The sequence below is a fragment of the Eriocheir sinensis genome, chromosome 12 (genome assembly GCF_024679095.1).
Source record: "Eriocheir sinensis breed Jianghai 21 chromosome 12, ASM2467909v1, whole genome shotgun sequence".
Taxonomy (NCBI): domain Eukaryota; kingdom Metazoa; phylum Arthropoda; class Malacostraca; order Decapoda; family Varunidae; genus Eriocheir; species Eriocheir sinensis.
Window position 1 is genome coordinate 22,542,680 of NC_066520.1, and position 24,175 is coordinate 22,566,854.

Genomic DNA, 24,175 nt, shown 5'->3' on the forward strand with positions numbered 1-24,175 from the left:
GGCTTCTTTCTGTATCGTGAACAAGAAACTAAATATTCTACTTACGATAATCCGATTCAACTCCTTTGTGGCCTTGGGAAATAGTTGTTCTAAGAGTGTATGTTAATGTATCTAGTTTTATTGATACTCCCACTATCATCACCATCACCACCGTCACCATCCTACCCCATTCTCCCTTCTGAAATGTCAAACTGGGCAGTCCAACCTTCATACGTGCGATTTACGGAGTTTTCCTCGTGTATGATATGGTAGATTCCTCTTTTAAGAATTACCGTGCATCGCTGTAACCGAATGAGAATGACTAAAGGTGGATTTCTATTTTTTTCAGAGGTGCTGAACATATTTAAAAGACTTTGTTAGCTTTATATGACGTCATTTGAAGCCTTTTGCCACATAAGTGAGAAAACATGATCAAAATCTTGCGGTATTCGTAATCCCTGCATATAAACAAACACATATTATCTTATTAACTTGAAATGTATGCTTAGAGACAAGTTTTAGTCATCATCTTTTAGGAAATGAACGTCTGTTTACTGCCATGTGTAGACAGCTGGCATACCACCGCACCAGCTGGCCCTAGTCGCCTTCCGTCCGCCATATTTTCCTCCTTGGCTGTTATCTCCCCAATATATCGTCACATGAGGCATGCAGTTACGATAATAGATTACGAAAATATAATTAATGAGTTACAAAAGGCGGCCCATAATTGCCTGTAACTTGCTATTAGGGCAGTTTGACAAGAGACTCAGGGTGGCCATTCTCGTCTGGGGGAGCATCTGGATGAGTGTTATGGTTGTATTATTTTCCCTGATATGTTGAGACACGAGTGGCATGAGCCCATCAATAGGCTATGCACGTATAGATTATTAGTTGAAAAGCAGTGAGTTCGCTTATAATAATTGCCAATGGTGTATATACAGCAGATTATGAGGAAAATCCACTTAGCCACATTGTCGTCTGCTATGACTTTTAATGGGGGACTGTGATAAATTTATTTCGCTTATATTTCAACAGAGAAAGCTTTTCAACACTCCAGGAGGTTATGGATGGATAATATAAAAGGAATAGCATCATTGAGTCATCCCATTATCGTGTAGAGTGCGGTAAAGAGGCATATGAGAGTGAAATAAATGTGGCTGACAGTTGAACATTAGAAAATAGCGGGAGGCTTGTCTAGTCCACCAGTGGCCGTTTCAGTGGGATGGTGTATTTGGCTTATATTTCAACACAAGACGCTTTTAAACACCTCAGTAGGTTATGGACGGATAGTTTACAGGGAAGGAAATCACTGAGTCAGCCCATTATGGTGTAGAGTGCGGTAAAGAGGCGTACGAGGGTGAAGTAAGTGAGGTCCTGACATGAACAGGAGCCATTGCAGGGACGGATCGAGTGCACCAGTGTATTGCACTGACGACAGACAGTGTAACGCCATTGAAAAGCAGTGTGTGGACCAGCAGAAGGGACCAAGAGGAGGAGGAGGACCCACGAGGCGATACAGGTAAGAATTAAGGTTCCATTGTCTAAGGGGGGCTGTGTTGCTGTCAATGTTTTTATTTATTTATTTATTTTTTTACAGCACACAGAGCAACTCAAAGATGTAAAAAAAAGTAATACTTTCTAAGAAGTCCGCCTCCCCCTCCGCCACTTCAGCCCCCCCCTACTCCCCAAGACAAGCCTGGTGAACTATGGGGAACTGGGATTTGGGGGGGGAAGATAAAAATCACTTAAAAATGGGCTTCCAAAATTTCCCCAGAAAAAACCCTAAATTAAGGAAAACTCCCTACATGTAGGGGGGTCCAGGGGGGGCACAGCCCCCCCTTGGTTAGGAGGGGGGTTGAGGGGGGTGAAGCCCTCTTGTTAGCAGGTTGTAAATTTCGGTTGGAGTAGTTTAAATAAGCTCCCCACCAAAAAAAAAAAAAACGATTTTCTGGCGCATCATACTTGTGGGGGGGTCCAGAGGGGGGCGCAGCCCCCCTTGGTTAGCAGGGGGGTGAGGGGGGCTGTTAGGTTATAAAGTTTGGACTTTCCTTACCTTCAAGACTAGGGAATTTTCCTTCATTTAGGGATTTATCTTTGGAAATTTTGAAAGCCCATTTTTCAGTGATTTTGGAATCCCCCCCCAAATCTCAGCTCCTCACAGTTCCCCAGGCTTGTCTTGGAGGGTAGGGGGGGGCTGGAGTGGCGGAGGGGGAGGCGGACTTCTTAGAAAGTATTACCAAAAAAAAAAGGTTCGCTAACTGTTGCTCGCTCACTGTGAACTGCTGTTAACCCGGTAGCAGCGGGGATCATGTTTCTAAATGGTCTCCCCAAGCGAGTAAAATGAGAAAAAGTCACCCCTTACACAAACCATTTCATAATATATCCCAGCATTTGTGATCAGATTATGTATCATCTATTTTGGGGGGTTTATATCATGGCACAAATTTGGCCTGTCGCTGCTGCACGGTGAAGCCACAAATTTGGCCCGTCGCTGCTACTGGGCTAAGATATGTTTCGAGTGTGACTTTTTGATTTATTTTCATTATATATTTTTTCTCCTGTTCTTTTTTGTTATTTTGATGTGGCTGTTATTGGGAAGAGGAGAAATTATGTTGTTTTTTGTTTTCTTGGCAGGGGCGTAATTTCTGGAGGGACACAGGTGAGGGGGGGGGATTTAACCCCTTTGAAGTTTTCGATATAGGCCTTAAAATGCCCCTAAAAGTGCTTATTTTTCAGAGTTTACCCCACCATGCAGGGTAACTTTTTTTTTTTGCTTGCCTCCCTCCCCCCCCTAACTCATGAACCTGTGATGCCCTCCAGCCCCCCCATACAAATCTGGTAAAATTATGGGTCTGCTATAATAGGCCGGCCAGACTCCTGCAGGAAGGCTCGCCAGAAGTTGTATTGGCGGGCTGACAGGAGTCCTGTTGCCAGGTTAAGTTAGGTTAAGTATGGAATGTAGCTACACAGAATCACAAAAGTGGGTATAAGTATTGTAAGTAATTAAGTGTGTCTCCCTCCGTCCGTTAGATTTCCGCATTCTGTTCTTAACCCGGTAGCTGCGGGGATCATGTTTCTTAAAGGCCCCTCTAAGCGAGAAAGATTAGAAAAAAAATCATCAGTCAAGCAAACCATTTCATAATATATATCAATGCATTTGTGATCAGTTAATGCATCATCTATTTTGGGGGGTTTACATCATGGCAAAAATTTGGCCCATTGCTGGTACATGGTAAAGCCACAAATTTGGCCCATCGCTGCTACCAGATTAACCTAACCTAACCTGGCATTACACCGCTGATAGTATTTCACTCAAGGTCATGTTTAAGTAAAGGTCAGCTGTTTAATTAATTTACTCACCTGAATGAATTCCTATTTGATTTTCTTTCGTAAGATGAAGTGTGAATCACGTGTTACCTTCCTGTGTTGACATTTACGGAGGTCAACAGTCAGAGGAGGGCAGGGGAGCTGTGCCCCCCCCAAGTCCTGTCACTCCCTAGGACTTAGCCTCTTACACCCTTTCATGTGCTTTGTGAATTCTTGATAACTTGGTTTTCATTTTCAAAGTTGCTGCACATGCTTATTAAACAAACAACTCATTGTTGTAAACTGTGGGTAAAAATACAAGATGCCTGGGTGGTCTATTCCATTTATCTAATCATATTTATTGGAATTAATTATACCTAGCAATTGTAGCCTAACCTAAACTATGGGTGGCCTGTGTACTCCCCTTTCCCCCCCATTATTTTAATTTAACCAGACAGAATCTAACTTAACCTTCTACACGGGGGGTTTTGCCCTCCCTCACCTACCTGCTATTATTATCTAACCAAATGAGACCTAATGACCTTCTCTGGGGGGATCATCCTCCCTCGACCCCCCCAGCAGTTTAATCTAACTGAACGAGACTTAATTTAACCCAGTAACAGCGACGGGCCAAATTTGTGGCTTTACCGTGTAGGACCAGCAGCGGGCCAAATTTTTGCCATGACATAAACCCCCAAAAATAGATGATGCATAAACTGATCACAAATACGTTGATATATACGGTATTATGAAATGGTTTGCACGAGTGATGATTTTTTCTCAATTTTCTCACTTAGAGGGACCTTTAAGAAACATGATCCTCGCTGCTACCAGGTTAATCTTCTAAAGGGGAGCTTTGCCCCCTCCTATTAGATATATTATTTTTTTTTTTTTTCTGGATGGTAGAAGGCACAGCAATTCACAGTGAGCCAAGATTTAGGTGAAGCTGTAAGTAATAATTGTGTGCTGGTATATGCCCAGCCCTTCTGTATAATATCTAAACTGTGTATTGCAGAAAAGGTTGAAAGTTTTTGGAATAGCACCGAATCTGGAGAGTGTGTGCACAGCTGTGTGGCCCCCACTCACTCTTTCTGCCCCACTATCCTCAAATTTTAGTTTCTAGTTGTAGGACTTTTAGTTCTACTATAACCACAGTAAAACCAATAAGTCATTTAACTACAATGGGCCTCAGCTCCACTGAATTGTACTTGTGATAAGCCAAGACATTATTTTTTGTTCATTATTATATACTCCTGATTAATATGTGTGATTAGGCCTGAATAACAGTGGAACCCTTTTCTTTGGATAAGCTGCTCTAAGTTTTAATAAGAATGGTTTAAACACTCTGTGAGTCCATTATTATCCATGCAAAGAAATATTACTACAGAATCAGATCAACATAAGTAATCCTTGCATTTCTATTTACAGGTAAGTACTTTGCACACTTCATCGAGGGACCTCAGCATTGTCACGTGCATATTGTGATAAGGTAAATGAAATGTGCCGTTTGTTTGGCTAGGAAGTAGGCTTAGGCACAACTAGTGCCTATAGTGCACTCTAAGGTACCGTTAACCCTTTAGTGCCAAACCGAATTTGTCTGGCAACTTCCTCGTGGATTTACTCATGCTTGGCAATTTTTTCTTGTTGCGTGCCGGGACTGTCATTTTTGGATGGGCCTGCCTCCCCCTCCCTCTGCAGATCGGCACCACTGATTGGTCAACAGACAATAGTGCCGCGCTTCCTAACATATACACATGTACCCAGGGTAAATAAATGAAAATTATGCATGCCATGGATGAGATAGCAGCTTATGGGATAACTGTTTATTATATACATGCTTCATATGATTAACGTATAGACAAAATGCCAATTTATTTACACGGCTAGTACTCTCCATTATTAGAACACTTTCTTAATTTATTGTCTCCGCAGGATCATGGGATATCACTGGAATGACTTCGCGTTGAACCGGTGACTACATAATGAAACCAAGTTGAGGCCTGCTACCATCTTAGTCCGTGAATGCCAACTTCAGCTATATGGACAAATGGCATGCCTCCCGCACATCAATCTTGCTCATAGGGTTGTTTCTGTACAAGACAACCCTGAGTGGAGGAGACCAAGGGGATGCCCACGTAACTCATGGCTGTGGCAAGTTGATTGATCCTGTAAGGAGGGACTTGAGTTATACATTAAAGCTTCCTCAGGGAAACCGTCTGGAGTGGAGGCATCGAGTGAGTGAGGTGATACATCCTCTGCGTATGTTCCTTGTTAGTCAGTTAGTTTCTTAATTTGTATCAAGGCTCATGGAGGTTAATGGAATGTAATCTCTTATAGGTAATAAATATCATATACATAAAACATGCAAATGCATTCTTTAATCTTCTTAGGTTCAGTTATACCATGATATAACTGATCTGACAAATTAAATTTGTCAGATGAAAAGTCAGAAAAGTGCCAAGGACAATCAATGTGGTCCCAACACCACAAAAACATAAATGATTTTTTTTATGATGGGAAAAAACAATGACTTGCTTTTCAGATACTTCGCTTATTTTTCTAGCTTTGATCATATAGTTGTTTCATTCTTCACTAGGTTTCTTCAGGTTTTACGACAGGCTTCTTGAACGGAATAAACAGTGTAGCTTATCACGTCTTTTTTTAGTGAAGTGGTTGCAGCTGTTTATTAAGAAAGCCCTCCATCCATCCACACATACAGGAAGAGTGGAGTTGTTTGTATGTACATAAAATTTAGTTTTATAACCTAGATAAGTAGCTGGGACTGAAAAGTTGGCAGGCCGTCTATTATAACGGGGCTGTACATTAGTATACTTTTCTTTCCACGCGTGATTCTACTTGAATAACACAGTCAAGATGCTTCTAAGTGAAGAACTTTTAGGGGGGATAATGAGATTTTTGTGAGAGTTAGGCCCCCCCATAGACCCCCAGCAGCAACAGACCTAGTAATACCCAACACTGTTTTATAAAATCATACACACACACATAAACACACAATTAATATGGTTGGCTAGTTGAGCATTTAGAACTGAAGGGGAGTCTTACGGAGTTATTTAGGGAAATCTGTTTAGGATTGGGGAGTAACTGGAGGTGTTATGCACCTGTACGGGTGCCCTGCGCATCATGTATCCAGATCCAGGACATAAAAGGGAGTTGAAAAAGACAAGATGCTTGAAAGATAATAAGGAATGCAGCTTTTCCAATAGATGTATTGGACAGTGAAACAGCCTGGACAAAGAGGTTGAAAATACTAAAACTTGAATTAGTTTAAAGCTAAAAATTGATCAATTAAGAAGAGCCAGGACCTTGCAAGTGTAGCTGATTTTCTTTATATCACACACAACTAGTTACAAGTAATAAGGCAGGAAATGTGTGTGTATAGAGACAGGACACTACAAACAAAGCTCAGGTCCTGTGCACTACACCTCAGTCAGATTAGGTAAATCTATGGACATTTAAAAAAAACAAATTTTCATCCTCATGAGGTAAACTATGATAGCCATTCTTTTCTTTTCCTCTTTCATAAAAATTTCACACACCAAACTGAAAAATACCATACTGCTTATGTTGCAGGCTGGTGAAAATACATAAAATGAAGTTGTACACTGCTGACCGTCAGAGGGGGCAGCTCCCACTGCTGGGTAACAAGTTCAGGGGAAGATTTCAAAAGAACATCAGCCAAGTGTACATTACACTGCCTCTGCATCTCGTTATACTCCCAGTGGTATTGAAAAGAATATGTAAATGAAAATATATAATTTATTATAGAGCACAACAGTCTTTGTTAATGTAAGAAATGACATTCTGATCATATTGGGTGAACACAAGACGTGGGTGAAGGACAAGAGATCAACGGCAGCCTGTTGTATGTGGATGGTTTGCTTGCGTGGGCGTGGCTTGGGAGACGAATAATTTCACGGGTGAATTCACTTCGTCTAGTGAAGGAGTCTCTTCTACAAAGTCTGCTTGTTATGCCGTCACCATACAGTAGCCATGACCTTGTTGTAACCTGCACCTTATCCGCCGAACCTGTGGATGAAGTTGAGTCCGAATCTATTGTCCCTGGAAAAGAAATTAAGGAAACAAGAACATTAGATTGATTGGTTGATTGATAGTTTATTGTTGCAAGTAAAACAACAAAGGAGAAGGATCAGGAAGATATATAAAAGACGAATCTTCGTTATTCAGTGATAGAAACTTGCCTGTCTTTATAGTTATTCAGTAAAACTAACTCGTAAAGCTTACGTATTTGTTTAAATGGTTAATTTTTTTTGCTATTACAAAAAGGGTGAAAGATTTAAATCAGTTCAGTAAATAATTACCAACAGAAAGCACGATAGACTAGTATTACAATTGGTATACAAGCAAGTTTATTTTCTCTACATGCGTAAGCTGTGGAGCGTGGAGATAAGCTCACCTGCCGAAGGGGGTGTAGGACCTGTGGGCGTCGATGCTGAGGGTTGTGTCCCTGTTGGGCGAATAGTTGTAGCTTAATCCGGCGCTTTGGGTGTTGACGGTGTTAAACCTGGTGGAGAGGAAGAGGAAGGGTGATTAACTGATTGTGTTCTTGGCCGGGCGAGAGTCTGGGCAGGGACAGACCGAGACGCGACAGGGAGCGTTATTGTATCGCCATTTGTGACGAGGAGAAATCTTCCCCATTGTCCAGGTAGAGTATGCAAGGGACTGGTGTGAAAGCTTTGAACAGGAAGGTGGAAGGGAGAGATGGTTACCAATAAACTCACCCGTTGTCGTGTCTGTTGGCCTCGAGGCCGGCGCTGACCGAGTGGTTGTTGTCCCATGAATGTTCCAGAGTGCCCGAGACGCCAGTGGTGGTGCTGTTTGAAAACCACATATTATTTAGTTTATTTTCCTGATACTTATACGAGCATTCAAGTTAAACACAGACATAATTTATAAACTGTAAGAATTCTGGATGTAATCAAACTGTCACAAGGCACGATTATAAACAATTAGGTTCAATCTCGCTGAGCTCACCCGCCGTTGGGGTGGAAGACCCTGTGGGCGCCAGCGCGCACGTCGGTGTTATCGTTGGGCGAGTAGATGTATCCTCCTCCGAGACCGTAGGTGTTGAAGCCTCCCAGGCTGGCGAGGATTAGACTGATGAGTAATGACGTACATTCATGGCGGCGTATGAAACACAGCAACAGTGAAGAATGAAGGTGTTTATGTGACGGACAGAAATAGGAAATACAAAGAGGATGAAAGATATGAATACTGGTAAGACTTACCCGTTGACGTTGGTCCTGGTGGCACTGCCTGTGCCGTAGATGGAGTGATTTTCGGTAAAAGCCCTTTCAGCGGTGCCAGTGGCAGTGATAGACTGCCCGCTGCAGAGACACGGGAGGAGAGGCAGACGGAGGGTTAGGTTAGGCGTGTGTGGAACAGGATCACTAACTATGGTGTGACTGCTGCTTTTTAAAGATACATTTTGTGAAGTGAAGCAGTGTGTTATATTCTCTGTTAAAGACTGATAAATAATTCAAGCTACTTACTTGGGAGTAACCTGGTGATCAACACTCCCGGACAGAGTCGTGTCCCTCCTCCTCCTCACGTGCTCCTCCTCGGGCTGTATTTCCTCCTCGGCCAAGTATTTCCTCAACACGCCCTGCGCAACGTCACGGTTCAAGATGAGGTTGACTTCAGAGGCTGCGTTCAGCAGGTCTGGGTAAAGTTCTCGTGCAATAGACGGGTGCTGCCTCAAGAAGGTCTCGGGATCTTCTCTAAGGTCTTCCTTCCCTGAGACAGCTTGCAGAGGAACAGCGGCGGCCCAGGACACCGCGAGCACCACCACCAGCAGGAGGGGACGGCCGAGGAGTGTGGAGGTGTTCATGTTGAATCCGTCAGTGAGGACAGTGATGGCAGTGACTCCTTAGCCTCGCCTTATATACACCAAAGTCGGGCATCCCGCCCGTGCCGTGGGAAGCACGTCGGGCTCTTGGCCTTGAGGGGTGGGTGGCTCTTGGCACTGTGTGGGGGTTTCACGGCACAAGTGGCACCGCGTTCCGGGCTTCCCGAGACTGCCACCAATGCAACAAGGATCTCTCGCTGCTTAGTTTTGATTAGATGCCACAGGTAAGTTGCACGAGCTTTTTCTTTTTACGTGTATGGTGTTTCTCACTGTCCCCTGAGCGTCAGTGGGCAGTTAGTAGGGATAATAAATTAATTTGCTCTTCAGATTCCCTCTGCTGATTGGGACCGCTGATTGGTCAACAAACAATAGTGCTGTGCTTGCTAACATGTGCACATCTGTACGACTAAATAAACGGAAATCACGCATGCCATGGAAGAAATATTAGGTACGACAACCCCTGCGTGGACTTTTGGGATAATTGTTTTTTATATACATAGGCTACATGATTGACGGATAGGCAAAATGCCAATTTATTTGAAAGGATAGTTATTTTCCATTATAAGAACACTTTCTTAATTTATTAAGTGTCTCCGCAGGATCATGGGATATCACTGGAATGACTTCGTGTTGAACCATCGGCTACTAAATGAAACTGAGTTGAGCCCTGTTACTGTCGTAGTCCGTGAACGCCAACTTCAGCCATATAGACAAATGGCATGCCTCCCACACATCAATCTTTGCTCACAGGGTTGTTACTGTAAAAGACAACCCTGAGTGGAGGAGACCAAGGGGACGCCCACATAACTCATGGTTGCGGCAAGTCGATTGATCCTGTAAGGAGGGACCTGAGTTATTCATTGAAGCTTGCTCGGGGAGACCGTCAGGGGTGGAGGCGGTGAGTGAGTGAAGTGATACGCTCTCTGCGTTGTTCCTCGTTAGTTAGTTAGTTTCTTGATTTGTATAAAAGCTCATGGAGGTTATTGGAATGTAATCTCATATAATAAAAATCATATAACGCATGTAAGTGCATTCTTTAATCTTCTTAGCTTCAGTTACACCTTAGCTGATTTGTCAAATGTGTCAGATCAAAAGTTAGAAAGTGCCAAGGTCAATCAATGTGGTCCCAACACCACACAAACATAAATATTTTTTTTCTCATGACGGGGAAATACGATGAGTTGCTTCTCAGATACATTTATTTTTCTAGCGTTGATCATACAGTTGTTTCATGCTTCGTTAGTTTTCTTCAAGTTTTATGACAGGCTTCTTGAACGGGATAAACAGTGTAGCTTATCACATAATTTTTTAGTGAAGTGTTAGCAGGTGTTTATCAAAAAAGCCTCCGGTCTCTCCACACATACAGGAGTGGAGTTGTTTGTACGTACAAAAAGTTTAGTTGTATAACCCAGATCCGTAGCTGGGACTGAAAAGTTGGGGGGCCTTCTATCATAGAGGGCTGTACATTATTATGGTTTTCTTGCCACGCATCTTTCTACTAGAGTAACGCATTCAAGCATTCTTATATGCTGCTAAGGGAAAAACTTATCGGGGGCCTAATGATTTTTTTTGTGGGTGTTAGGCTTCCATAGACCCCCAGTGGCAACAGGGCTGGTAATACCCTTCACTGTTTTATAAAATCACACACACACACACACACACACACACACACACACACACACACACACACACACACACACACACACACACACACAATATGGTCGGCTAGTTGAGCACTTATGACTGAAGGGGAGTTTTATGGATGTGATTAGGGAATTCTGTGTGTATAGGATGGGGGAGCAACTGGAGGACATTAAAGTAAGTTGAAAAGACAAGATGCTTAAATCAAGAAATACAGCTTTTCCAATCGATGCTTTGAGCAGTGGAATAATCTGGACAGAGGTAGAAAATCCCATAACTTAAATTAGTTTAAAGCTGAAAGTTGATCAGTTTAGACTCAAGTCAGGACCCTGCAAGTGTAGCTGATTTTTCTGTATATTTCAACTCGTTAAGAAAAAAAAAAGCAGGAAATGTGTGTGTATAGAGACAGGATGCTACAAAGAAAGCTCAGGTCCTGTGCACTAGAACTCAGTCAAACTAGGTAAATCTGCGGACATTTAAAGAAAAATCAAATTTTCATCCTCACGAGGTAAAATATGATAGCTGTTCTTCTCTTTTCCCCTTTCCATAAATTTTTCACACACCAAACTAAAAAATACCATACTTCTTTTGTTGCTGGCTGGTGAAAATACATACAATTAAGTTGTACACTGCTGACCCTCAGAAGGGGCAGCTCCCACCGCAGGGTAACAAATAAGTTCAGGGGAAGATTTCAAAAGAACATCGACCAAGTGTATATTGCACTGCCTCTGCATCTCATTATACTCCCAGTGGTATTGAAAAGAATATGTAAATGAAAATATATAATTTATTATAGAGCACAACAGTTTTTGCTAATGTAAGAAATTACATTCTGATCATATTGGGTGAACACAAGACGTGGGTGAAGGACAAGAGATCAACGGCAGCCTGTTGTATGTGGATGGTGTGCTTGCGTGGGCGTGGCTTGGGAGACGAATAATTTCACGGGTGAATTCGCTCTGTCTGGTGAAGGAGTCTCTTCTAGAAAGTCTGCTTGTTATGCCGTCACCATACAGTAGCCATGCCCTTGTTGTTGTAACCTGCACCTTATCCGCCGAACCTGTGGATGAAGTTGAGTCCGAATCCATTGTCCCTGGAAAAGAAATAAAAGAAACAAGAACATTAGATTAAGAAGATATTTAAAAGAATAATCTTCGTTATTCAGTGATAGAAACTTGCCCGTCTTTATAGTTCTTCAGTAAAATGACATTAAGCTTTTTTTTAAATAGTAAATTTTGTTTTGGTACTACAAAAAGGTGAAATTGAAATAAGCCCAGTAAATAATTACACACATAAAGCACGGAAGACTAGTATTACAAATGATACAAGCAAGTTTATTTTCTCTACATGCGTAAGCTGTGGAGCGTGGAGATAAGCTCACCTGCCGAAGGGGGTGTAGGACCTGTGGGCGTCGATGCTGAGGGTTGTGTCCCTGTTGGGCGAATAGTTGTAGCTTACTTCGCCACGTTGGGTGTTGAAGGTGTTAAACCTGGTGGAGAGGAGGAGGAAGGGTGATTAACCGCTTGTGTTCCTGGCCGGGCGAGAGTCTGGGCAGGGACAGACCGAGACGCGACAGGGAGCGTTATTGTATCGCCATTTGTGACGAGGAGAAATCTTCCCCATTGTCCAGGTAGAGTATGCAAGGGACTGGTGTGAAAGCTTTGAAAAGGAAGGTGGAAGGGAGAGATGGTTACCAATAAACTCACCCGTTGTCGTGTCTGTTGGCCTCGAGGCCGGCGCTGACCGAGTGGTTGTTGTCCCATGAGTGTTCCAGAGTGCCCGAGACGCCAGTGGTGGTGCTGTTTGAAAACCACATGTTATTTAGTTTATTTTCCTGATGCTTATACGAGCATTCAAGTTAAACACAGACATAATTTATAAACTGTAAGAATTCTGGATGTAATCAAACTGTCACAAGGCACGATTATAAACAATTAGATTCAATCTCGCTGAGCTCACCCGCCGTTGGGGTGGAAGACCCTGTGGGCGCCAGCGCGCACGTCGGTGTTATCGTTGGGCGAGTAGATGTATCCTCCTCCGAGACCGTAGGTGTTGAAGCCTCCCAGACTGGCGAGGATTAGACTGATGAGTAATGACGTACATTTATGGCGGCGTATGAAACACAGCAACAGTGAAGAATGAAGGTGTTTATGTGACGGACAGAAATAGGAAATACAAATCGGGTGAAAGATATGAATACTGGTAAGACTTACTCGTTGACGTTGGTCCTGGTGGCACTGCCTGTGCCGTAGATGGAGTGATTTTCAGTAAAAGCCCTTTCAGCAGTGCCAGTGGCAGTGATGGACTGGCTGCTGCAGAGACACGGGAGGAGAGGCAGACGGAGGGTTAGGTTAGCCGTGTGTGGAACAGGATCACTAACTATGGTGTGACTGCTGCTTATTAAAGATACATTTTGTGAAGTGAAGCAGTGTGTTATATTCTCTGTTAAAGACTGATAAATAATTCAAGCTACTTACTTGGGAGTAACCTGGTGATCAACACTCCCGGACAGAGTCGTGTCCCTCCTCCTCCTCACGTGCTCCTCCTCGGGCTGTATTTCCTCCTCGGCCAAGTAATTCCTCAACACGCCCTGCGCAACGTCACGGTTCAAGATGAGGTTGACTTCAGAGGCTGCGTTCAGCAGGTCTGGGTAAAGTTCTCTTGCGATAGACGGGTGCTGTCTCAAGAAGGTCTCGGGATCTTCTCTAAGGTCTTCCTTCCCTGAGACAGCTTGCAGAGGAACAGCCGCGGCCCAGGACACCGCGAGCACCACCACCAGCAGGAGGGGACGGCCCAGGAGTGTGGAGGTGTTCATGTTGACTCCGCCAGTGAGGACAGTGATGGCAGTGACTCCTTAGCCTCGCCTTATATACACCAAAGTCGGGCATCCCGCCCGTGCCGTGGGAAGCACGTCGGGCTCTTGGCCTTGAGGGGTGGGTGGCTCTTGGCACTGTGTGGGGGTGTCACGGGATAAGTGGCACCGCGTTCCGGGGTTCCCGAGACTGCAACCAATGCAACAAGGATCTCCCGCTGCTTAGTTTTCATTAGATGCCACATGTAAGTTGCACGAGCTTTTTCTTTTTACGTGTATGGTGTTTCTCACTGTCCCCTGAGCGACAGTGGGCAGTTAGTAAGGATAATTAATTCATTTGCTGGCGCAAATGTCGATGAATCGGTGGTGATTGTGGTCATTCCTTTTTTTCTTATAAAGATTTATCTCCCAGTATTACTAGGGGAAACGTGCTCCCTCCCTACAGAAGGGAGCACGGGCCCTTTCTAAAGGCAAGGGCCCGTAGTAGGGTGGGCGACAGACCGACTCTATCGGCGATCGAAATCTAGCCGACCAAGTCGGTATGTCGACGATTACTGGTGTTTCTCTGATCATTCCTTACAGGTGTCTTGTTAATTAAAAGAGGATGGGAGGACGAAGCTGCCGACGGAGGTATGGTCCTTGCTGCTCTCCGTGGCTCGTTTCACTAAATCGAAGTTTACTTTTGTATTTGATTCATATTCAAATTCCGTCATGCCTCCATTTGAAAAATTTCCTCTAATTTAAGCACTCCGTAAGCAATTTATTTTATATGATATCGTCCTTTTCATTTTTTTATTATAACCTTGAGAGGGGGAGCATTACCACCAGCATGAAGTGACGGGCCAGGTCTTTGAAGGTGCTCGTATAGGCTCATGCAGTGATGACGGGAGTGGCTGACTATTTTTTATTTTTTTTTATATATCCTGGCTTGTCTTATAATGGCATGTTTGGGCGTCCCGGCCATTGTTTGGGAAGCACGGTGGGTCGTGACCTTGGCGGGTCGGAGGGGGGCTGGTGCGTGACTGAGCGGCACATGGCACTGGACTTCCCGCGAATGCCATGTCAGGAGCGGGAAGTTTTGTAGAGAAGCACGAGTCGGATTTAATGCTCGGGGTTTCCAGTCTTTTTTTTTTTTTGCTCCTTTTCAAAGCTTCCACTTGACACGACATCGCTATAACTGTCACCTGTTTTCCCTGATTTTCTTGCCAAATACTACACCTTTTAGGCATAACAGTTATAAATGGGAAATATAATGGTATTGTTGGTTATCACTAGTAGTAAGTAAAATACATGGCTGTTAATTAAAGTTCATCAGGTGTTAAGCTTTTGATGCTTAATCTTTATGGATTTTTAAATGTTTACTGCGAGTGTTTTTTATGCTTTACGCTTGTGTACGTACTATTGTCAACTATTACACACACACACACACACACACACACACACACACACACACACACTAGAGGCACACCAACATTCCTCGGCAATATTTTGAATGGTACAGTACAAAAGCATATGTCTTTGTTTTAGAGAAGTTTATCAATGAACGTTTTCTTTCGAACCCAAGGCGAAGAGAACGATGGAGTTTCAGGGTAGACCTCGAATAAAAGAATAAGCTGATATGGAGAGAGAGAGAGAGAGAGAGAGAGAGAGAGAGAGAGAGAGAGAGAGAGAGAGAGATGCAAAAGTGTTTACCATTATTTACAGGTGTTTAACTAATTTTATGCACTCCCAGCATGAACGAACATTAATATTTTAATCTTAATTGTCTCGTATGAACACCTGCGGTTCACTATACCTTTAAATCCTAAGCTTGAACATGCCTGGCCTTCTAAGGGGATGAATCTCACACCACCACCACTTGAACAAGCCTGATTCTTGGCTGTGTGTGTGTGTGTGTGTGTGTGTTCCCTTCCTGTAACTCGTATCCTCGTCTCTCCATCATACCTACTTGTCTACTATCAAGCTGTCACTCCACCTCATCAGTTTTCGGTTTTCCTGATTCTTGGATAGACATCTTAATGCAGCCAGCGAGATGCAAGCGTAGGCGTATATAGAGACAGACAGACAGGTATTATTATTGATATACCTAAAGTTTTACACCATCTTACACGGTTCTTAAAGTGCAGAAGCCTGTAAGATCAGTACGCAGACTGGTATGGGACTCCGGTATTTCCTTTCTCTGGGCGGGACAGAGAAAATCTTGCCTATAGGTCGTCTTCTGTAAAGATCAGAGAGGAAATCTTGTGTGGGTCGTTTGAAGAGGGCAAGTTCTGGCGAGCACAGCGTCGAGGCGGCAAGGCTAGCGTCAAGACTTGCCTCGGGGTGTCCGTCCGCCGCTGAAGGGTAGAGAGTGGAGGGTAAGGAGGAAACATTGCAATTTGTCAGGCAGTGAGGCGTTGTGCCGTGGCGTGGTCAGAAGCCAGTGGAATGGTCGCAAGAAAACCATTACACATTCTTTGTTTTTCTTACGCCATCACCAAAACAAGCTTGATCGTCAGGTGTTCTCTGCCCTGCCATTGTTAACTGCTTGAAGCTCCTCCTTGGTTTCCGTCCTTCGTCTCTTGTTTAAAGGCAGGAAAAAGGACGTTGGTTATCTGCTTCTTCTGGTGTAGATGCGGTGGTCGTTACGGTGCGTGGTGGTGATGGTGGTAATGGTGGTGGTGGTGAGGGTTGGCAGTGCATCGTCATCTTGAAACTGGTTATCCGACTGCTCAGAAGACACCTTGCCTAACTGCGGGTTGCTATCAAGGGGGGCGGGGGAGGAGGGGAGAGGAAAGGGATAGAAGGTTTCTCTCTCTCTCTCTCTCTCTCTCTCTCTCTCTCTCTCTCTCTCTCTCTCTCTCTCTCTCTCTCTCTCTCTCTCTCTCTCTCTCTCTCTCTCTCTCTCACATGCATTCTTCTCGTTTTGTCCTCTCTCGTTCCTTCATTTCCTCTCTACTCCATTCCCACGTTTCTCTTCCTCTATCTCTTCCCTCCATCTTTCTTTTTACCCTTCCATCTCCTTCACCCTTTACGTATTAACCTCTCGCGTCCATCTATCTTCTCTGCAGCACTTTACCTCATCTATACGTTCCTCTTCCTCCCTTTCTCCCATCGCCCTCCGTCACTGTCTTCCTCATTATCCATTCCCATCATGCTGCTTCATCCTCCTGCAGCGCCGTGTAGATTTATGGCTCGTGTATTTTAGAAAGCGTCCGAACCCTTAAGTAACTAATCATACGAGTCGCCTTTTTATGTTTGACGTGAATAGCGGAGTTTTATTTCCTTTGTTTGCGCGGACCTTTTTATGTGCAGCTTATAGCAACAGGTTTCTTGTTACACGTTTTTTGTCATTTGTTATTTTTAGTCTCCTGCTACGACGGGTTTGGGTTATGAGCCGAGCAGGAAGGAGAACAAGGGAAAAGGAACCTTGCTACACGTCGCTGGCTTAATAATCACCAGTGTTCATCCCATCCTGAAAACACTGCATTTATAGCTTATTGATTTAAAACCCTAGAAAGCGGGACTCACACCAGAAGAAGCATGATGATAAGCTTATAAATGAACTCAAATTGCCTCACTCTCTGGCGCCACAGATGAGTGCTACAGGAGAGGGTCACCTTACAATGCAGGCCACAACACGGTACTATACCCAAGAAATGCTAGGTATAAGAGGCAGGGATGCAAGCTTGAGAAAGTGTCCCATCGGCCTCCACCTGAAAGTTATCGAAATTTTTTAAACTTCAAGGGTCGTGGAGTGTATGTCCGTCACCACCTATCCCACACCCACTCACACAAACAAAGAAACAAGGCGACTTTTCAAATTGTCTTCACCATTTTCCTGCTTGCCTTTTTGTGTGAGCGCGTCGGAAGCAGCAGTGGTTGGGAGCAGGTTCCTCCTCGTCTCGGCTGCTCTAGTGTCGGGTCGCTGAGTGCAGAGTCACCTGGGGAGAGGCAGTCAGGTGTGTTCAAGTGACTGGTGGTCTGCATGATCCCCCTTTTATGCGTCTACCTTCAAATGCTCTCCTTTTCTTTGTTTCTCCATGATTTTTTTGGTGTATATCCCTTCCGTCTTCTCTTACTTCATTTCCTTCCGTCTTGTCTACATGATCTACTCTCTTCTCTTATTTTCCCGTGTTTTCTTTCCTCCGTCTCTCCTTGTTCTCCTCCGATTATCTCTTTTTGCCTACATTATTTACTTCCTCTCTGCTCTCTTCTCCTTTCCGACTTCCTCTTATACATCAAGCAAATACCCGCCTAGTACTTGCTTTCCTCATGACCTACCTCAGTGTACGTAACTACACCTTGTTTTCTTATCTGATGCTGTGCTTGAAGTCGTCGGTTATTCTGTCCGTCAAGTCCTCGAGCGGGATGACGGCGAGAGGCAATTAGTCCATAGATTGCTACCACATGCCTCACTACGTGCTTTGGCTACCCGAGTGAGGTTCGAGATTCTTGATTGGGTGCACTTTCTTTCCCATTTTTTAACTTTTTTCCTATTTTGCGATGATATGATGGTAGTCTATGTGAGGGCTGTCCTACACTTTTTTCCCTCTTTGTAGGAACTGCATATAATTGTTTTGGAATGGACTGGGATTGAGTGGGGCGTTTTCGTCTTCGTGGGCTTTGAGTGAATTGTGAGTGAATTGTGCATGCGTGAACTCTAGCTATTTATTTTAGTATTTGACGTTAAATGTAAATAACACTATACTAAGATATGATTAACTACAAATATTTTCAGTTTTTTTCTGCGCTACGAAGAAAATCCATATATTCGATAAAGAGCGATAGCTGAAGAAAGAGAAGGAAGCCGTATTTAAAGGTATTGAGTCTTGCTTAACTTGAACAGTGAACGGGTGAGCACTTTCGCTACCCACCAGTCTTATGTTACTCTTATACAGGAGATAACGTGGCCTTGGAGAGATAAAGGCTTAGGTCACTTAGCAATCACCCTCTCAAGCTGTATAGTAGGCATCTGTCACATTAAGATCATTCATCCTGCTCTTAACATACACGATATAAATTAGCACCTTCACATATCTCTACCTGTATGCATGTCTCTCGTTCACTTCCCTCGCACAGCAGGAGGCTGGTGAACGTGGTGGTGGTGGTGGTGGTGGGTGACAACGCTGTGTTGGACCTCGCTCCCGGGGGTAGCCTCAAGGGACGTTGCTCAATGTTGGTGTCTATCTTGTCTTGCTTCTTCAGCCTGTGACGGGAAATTGTTTCCTCTCCTCGCGGGATGTCTGTACTCTAGTGCTTTGTAACTATCTACACAGTTATCATGGAAAGCCTTATGCTCTTTTTGGGAGTGAGGAAAATGCCTATCGTGTATCGTAATTATATATAGATGGCAGTGGATACAATTTTCGTACTCCAATCTTCGTTTACTACGTGAGGACCAGGGTACGAAAGGGAGTCATACATGCGTCACGGATCATTTAATCTGACGCTCTTCACCGAGGCCTTGGCCTTTATGTTCGCGGCAGGGTATTCACCCGGGGCTCTTGATTTCAGGGCCACCTCGTGTGGGTTATCGCGTACGACCTTACCAAAGTTTTTTTCTCGTTTGGTAATGAAGAACCGCGGAGTAGCGATGGGGGTTGGGTGCCATCTGTCCGTCCTGCCCTGGAAACGAATTATTATGTGATATTACAGAAACGTCTTCCAAATGTTATAAAGGCTATCTGCTTTTGTAAAACCTGAGGATCTGTATGGATTTATACCCGACGGGAAAATTAGAATGGATCAATCTGATGCTCCTTATATTTTGTATGAAAACGTCGAATTTCTATTATTCATTAGACGTTTTTCTTGTAGTTTCGTAAAATTGGCCACAACCATCCAAACCGAATATAAATACTCTTGTTTTAGGAGCACGGCACAGAAACAAGTAGTGTCCGGCGAGCGGCAAGTGAGGGAGACTTCTAAATCAGCTGATTGATAACCAACTACTCGTACACTTTCACGAGCACTTGTGGTGTTGTCTAGACGCTTTCTTATGCTTATCACCTGGTTCCTCCTGTCCCCTCCTCTCCTTCTAGCCCTCCCGTGCTATCCCTTCACTCATACATTGATACTCTACCCAACGTGCTCTACAAACTACCGTCACCCTTTTCCACATGCCTTATCCTTACCCCTCGATGCACTCAGAAATCTTACCATACCATCATGTTCACTATAGTTCCTGCTTCCTAGACTACCTCCGCCTCCTCGTCTATTCCCGGTGTTAGCCTTTCACCATCATAATCCCCTACAAAGGTACATCAACTTTCACTTGCACCTGAGCCAACCATACACATCTACATCTCCTCGTACAGTGTTAGTAGCTTCTCCTGCCTGCTATGCCACTCTCGCCCCCCCTATGTTATTCTCTCTGTAAGTGTTGATGAAAAAGATTACGGAAACACACTACCACTTGCACCCCACGCCCTTCATTACATTTATTCACTCCTATACGTCTTTGCTCCTCGTATACTGTTTGTTAGTCACTTCTCCTGCCTGCTATACCACCCTCGCCCCTCCCTTCCCCCGCCTCCCCCTGTGTTATTCTCTCGTCAAGTGTTGCTGAAAAAAGATTAGGGAAACACACTACCACCTTCACCCCACGCCCTTCATTACATCTATTCACATTTATACGTCTCTGCTCCTGCCTTCTGCACCGCCTCCACCTCCCCTGCATTGCCCTCACTCCAGATTTAGCCAACACTTTGTCCCCTACATCACTCTACTTAACCCCATCTCCATATCACGCCCTACGCCCTTATCACCGAACACTTCTTCTCTCGGTGCCAGAAGAAATTTTTTTTACACTCACTCCACCTCAGACCTCGCTTTCCATCACCTCCTCTTCAGGCTTCCCTCACCTAACAACAGCAATCCTCGCCCTTGCCCTGCCTCCTCCCCCTCGTCCACCAGAGCACAAGGGAGTAGTGGAGCTGCCTGTCTGACACCCACCGGCCCAGATACAGACACCACAGCACTCTCTTGGCACGTGGAACAATGCGACCGAGCCAATACACCGCTAACAATGGTGCCTGAACGCTCACCTCAGCAACTAGGCTTTCCATACTCTGCTGATATGCGAATACATCACTTTGGGCCGTGTTAAAAGACCCAACCAACACGACAGCCTCTCTGGACGTATACTGGCTGTGCTTCGACATCTCGCAAACACAAGTGCCTCACCTACTCTTATGAATCACGCCTCACCTTTCCCTACCCTCAATGTTAAGATAAATTAGCATATACCCCCGCCGACCTCAGAACAATACGACCAGTCTGTCACATATTTTTCTCGCAACACGCGCCAAAGCTGACCCTGGACGAGTGGACGTGTTCGCCGGTTGGAGACACCGTTAAGTATCGTGTTATTGCCCTGACGGGGGAGGGGGAGGGAGGGAAGGGGAAAAATAAGATAAGACACTTGTACTTAGTTATCCGCGTGTCTCCATCGCTCCTGACCCAGGCCCTCTACGAGTCTACGGTAACCCAACCCTCTCTGTTGTGAAGGTATACCTTGAACCTCTATTTCGGTGTAAAGTGCATTATATAAAACAGGCTGATGTTATATTGTATCTAAGAACACTGTCTGAGGGGTTTAAAGCTAAATCCACTCAAGTTGTTTTAATATGCGATGATATCCTGCAACATTTCTCCGATAATAAGTTTGTAGAAATTCAGGTTTTTGATGATGCTCTCTGAATATAATATCAACCTTTGGCACTGAGACAGGAGGACGACAGGGCGGTGTCTGCGACCTGAAAACGTTAAGAAACTCGGCTCTGAAATCATGGACATTTAATATACTTCTTTGGACGTATATTCAGTTGGAACATCGAAATCGCATTACGCGTCAGACTGAAGGCGTTGGGGCCATAAAATAGAATTATTGTATCTTTTTTTTACCTAAGTGGCAATGTCTCAATCGTCTTGCCCGTGGACAGATTACTGCAGCGGCTGGGCCTTTGATAACGCCTCTACCTAATGCTGGGTATGAACTGTCCGCCTGACTATCGGGGCACGCACACAGTCAGGTCAGCTCGAGAACTGGTGGTCGGCCGCACAGGTATAGTTATGCAGGTAGCTCGGATTTCTGGTCTATCGGATGCTTGCAACAGACAAGTAACGGCGAGTGTCTTACCGAGTAAGCCGTATTAGGCGGTCCTCACAGCTGGCGCCCGGGGCTGAGTCCACTTCTTGTGAGGTTTGTTGAGAGGCTATGTAGTGCAATCTCAACGCTGCATACCTTTCTCTGAACTTACCTGTTCGCCTCATCTTGATCTGCCAAATCGCAAATCTAAATCTGTTCATGCTGTTTTTGATGATTTCTGTATTTGACCGGCTACTGAAAAGGAATTGGTATGTAGTGTAACCTAAGCGCTGCATATACCTTCCTCTGAATTTACCTGTTCGCCTCATCTTGATCCGCCAAATCGCAAATCTAAATCTGTTCGTTCTGTTTTTGATACTTTCTGCATATGACCGGTTACTAAAAAGGAAGTGATATCTATAGTTTCGGTTCGTTGATCATGCTCTCTCGGTAAAACAGATTATAACACACGTCACAGGGGAATATAATGCCAAATCGCAAATCTAAATCTATTCGTTCTGTTTTTGATACTTTCTGCATATGACCGGTTACTAAAAAGGAAGTGATATCTATAGTTTCGGTTCGTTGGTCATTCTCTCGGTAAAACAGATTATAACACACGTCACAGGGGAGATTAATTGGACAACCGATACTTTGGGAGGGTGACGACGGACGGACGGAAAAATTAGACCGTCAAGAAGCAAGTATATTTCACAGTTTGCGTCACATATGAATTAATTAAGGTCACAGCCATGAAGGGTACTTAAAAACAATCCTCGAAACAGTGCTTGCTCCCATTCCTCACGAGCACACATTATGCAGGCGGCCACTTTCCGTATTAACTCTTATGAGAACCGGACTTTACATAATGAGCTGAATCGCCTGTCTGATGCAGTGCGCGGAGATAAGACTTCAAGGCCCTCCTCTGTATCTCCTATCTGGGCCACACACGCACCTCAGACCCCCACCCACGCCGCACCATGGAACACAGTCATGTATTTGCGTCAATCACGGAGTGGTTGAGTGTATTCTTTCGTCGTGTTATCTAACGTTATCCTGCCTAGTGACTGATCTGAAAAAAAAAAATGAGGAAGGAGTGGACAGGGTTGGGTACTAAAGATGTGTGTGTGTGTGTGTGTGTGTGTGTGTGTGTGTGTGTGTGTGTGTGTGTGTGTGTGTGTGTGTGTGTCCTCTCCCTCTGTACACACTCACACTTCCTCCCTTCCACACATACACGTAACATACACACTCCTTCCCCTCTCCTCCATTCCTTTCGTACGAGATTTTGATTTACCTGTTGCTTTACCTGTTGTCGTGATTGGCTGGCCAGTGAAAGGTGCGCCAGGTGTGTGAAGCCTTTTGTTACAGGAAAGTGCAAGCGATTTTCAGTAATATGCAGGAAAATGGCGAAATCCACAGGTGTATGATGTGGTAGCCTCTTGGACGCCGCTCCTTAGGGTTACTTTTGCTATTATTGGCGGCTGAAAATAGGGAGGCATTACATTTTTTCTTTCCTACAATCTTTCCTTTCTCCCTTCTTTTGTTTGTCGGTTCGTGGCTTTGTTTGGTGTGCATATTGTACTGAGTTTCTTTCCTCCATCTGGATATACTAAAACACACACACACACACACACACACACACACACACACACACACACACACACACAAGCAAACAAACGCTGTAAAGGATATATAAAATTACTCTTGACGTGGGATTATTTACGTCGCTGGATACTAACGAGGCGGTGGTCGTGGTTAGGAAAGAGAGAGAGGGGGAAGGGGAGGGAGGTTAGAAAGGGGGGAGAGGGGGAAGGGGAGGGAGGTTAGAAAGGGGGAGAGGGGAAAGGGGAGGGCGGCTAGAAAGGGGACGTGCTCAGCTACACGCTCTCGTCACAGGATATCCGGCAGAACGTTTCTAAATTTGCTTGATTTAACGAATAGTTTTCCCGGTTTCTGAGACATCCTTCGTCAGTTGCATTCGAGTCAAAGGTTAAACGTATAGGACTTAAACGTTCACACTGGGGATTTCGTCAAGGATAGAGGGAACAGCTAAACAAAAAGTGGAAACTGTAGTGGTGAAAATGTAAGAACTTGAGGCCTTTCTTTCGTGTTTGCTTTAGTAATTCTACGTGACGCGGTTTTATTTACTCATCATCATTGTTGTTGTTTTTTCTGCTGTTGTTGTTGTTGTTGTTGTTTGTCTTACTGCTGTCATTGAACTCATTTGTGGATGTTACTAGTTATGATGTGTTTGTTTCATTGTATTTTCAAGGATATCTGCCGTTTATTGGGACGCATAAAAAGCTTTCTAATGACACTAAGGATGTGAATGGGGCATCAGTACAGTCTGGGACGTGAATCGCAATGCAGAGACACGTATCACCAGGTGGGATAGACACTTGCATAAAGCAGTTTCCTGTGACGCAGTGATTGCACCAAGGAACACCTCTTGGAATACTTCTTCGCCCGATGTAAAGTC

General features: G+C 44.4%; 1 protein-coding gene and 2 long non-coding RNA genes across 6 annotated transcripts; 2 read left to right on the forward strand and 1 right to left on the reverse strand.

Moving 5' to 3' along the window:
- Positions 1-810: 810 nt before the first annotated feature.
- Positions 811-7,230, forward strand: LOC126997651 (uncharacterized). Its single transcript, XR_007752242.1, has 3 exons — positions 811-1,498; positions 4,714-4,774; positions 5,218-7,230. It is a non-coding gene; the product is annotated as an uncharacterized LOC126997651 (long non-coding RNA).
- On the reverse strand, positions 7,045-13,668 carry LOC126997648 (uncharacterized). Of its 4 annotated transcripts, XM_050858868.1 has the most exons (7): positions 13,291-13,664; positions 13,027-13,125; positions 12,773-12,880; positions 12,520-12,612; positions 12,195-12,302; positions 11,826-11,906; positions 7,045-7,285 (listed from the first exon to the last, which is right to left on the reverse strand). In XM_050858868.1, exons 1-6 carry the CDS (start codon positions 13,626-13,628, stop codon positions 11,861-11,863), a joined length of 792 nt encoding a protein of 263 aa, XP_050714825.1. In that variant the 5' UTR covers positions 13,629-13,664; the 3' UTR covers positions 7,045-7,285; positions 11,826-11,860. The 4 variants fall into 4 exon arrangements, with proteins under 4 accessions (XP_050714825.1, XP_050714827.1, XP_050714826.1 ...); XM_050858870.1 differs by lacking the exons at positions 11,826-11,906; positions 12,195-12,302; positions 12,520-12,612; positions 12,773-12,880; positions 13,027-13,125 and adding exons at positions 7,721-7,828; positions 8,046-8,138; positions 8,299-8,406; positions 8,553-8,651 and having other exon boundaries at positions 7,045-7,365; positions 13,291-13,668; XM_050858869.1 differs by lacking the exons at positions 11,826-11,906; positions 12,195-12,302; positions 12,520-12,612; ... (1 more) ...; positions 13,027-13,125; positions 13,291-13,664 and adding exons at positions 7,721-7,828; positions 8,046-8,138; positions 8,299-8,406; positions 8,553-8,651; positions 8,817-9,188 and having other exon boundaries at positions 7,045-7,365.
- On the forward strand, positions 8,813-13,603 carry LOC126997649 (uncharacterized). Its single transcript, XR_007752241.1, has 2 exons — positions 8,813-8,956; positions 13,431-13,603. It is a non-coding gene; the product is annotated as an uncharacterized LOC126997649 (long non-coding RNA).
- Positions 13,669-24,175: the final 10,507 nt, after the last annotated feature.

Bases quoted from the DNA above. Each gene is read 5' to 3' on its own strand.
- LOC126997648 (XM_050858870.1), bottom strand. From the start codon at position 13,628: ATGAACACCTCCACACTCCTGGGCCGTCCCCTCCTGCTGGTGGTGGTG. The intron at 7,829-8,045 runs GTGAGTTTATTG...CCTCTCCACCAG, and splicing joins GCCAACAGACACGACAACGG to GTTTAACACCGTCAACACCC. The intron at 7,366-7,720 runs GTGAGCTTATCT...TTTCTTTTCCAG, and splicing joins TCCTACACCCCCTTCGGCAG to GGACAATAGATTCGGACTCA.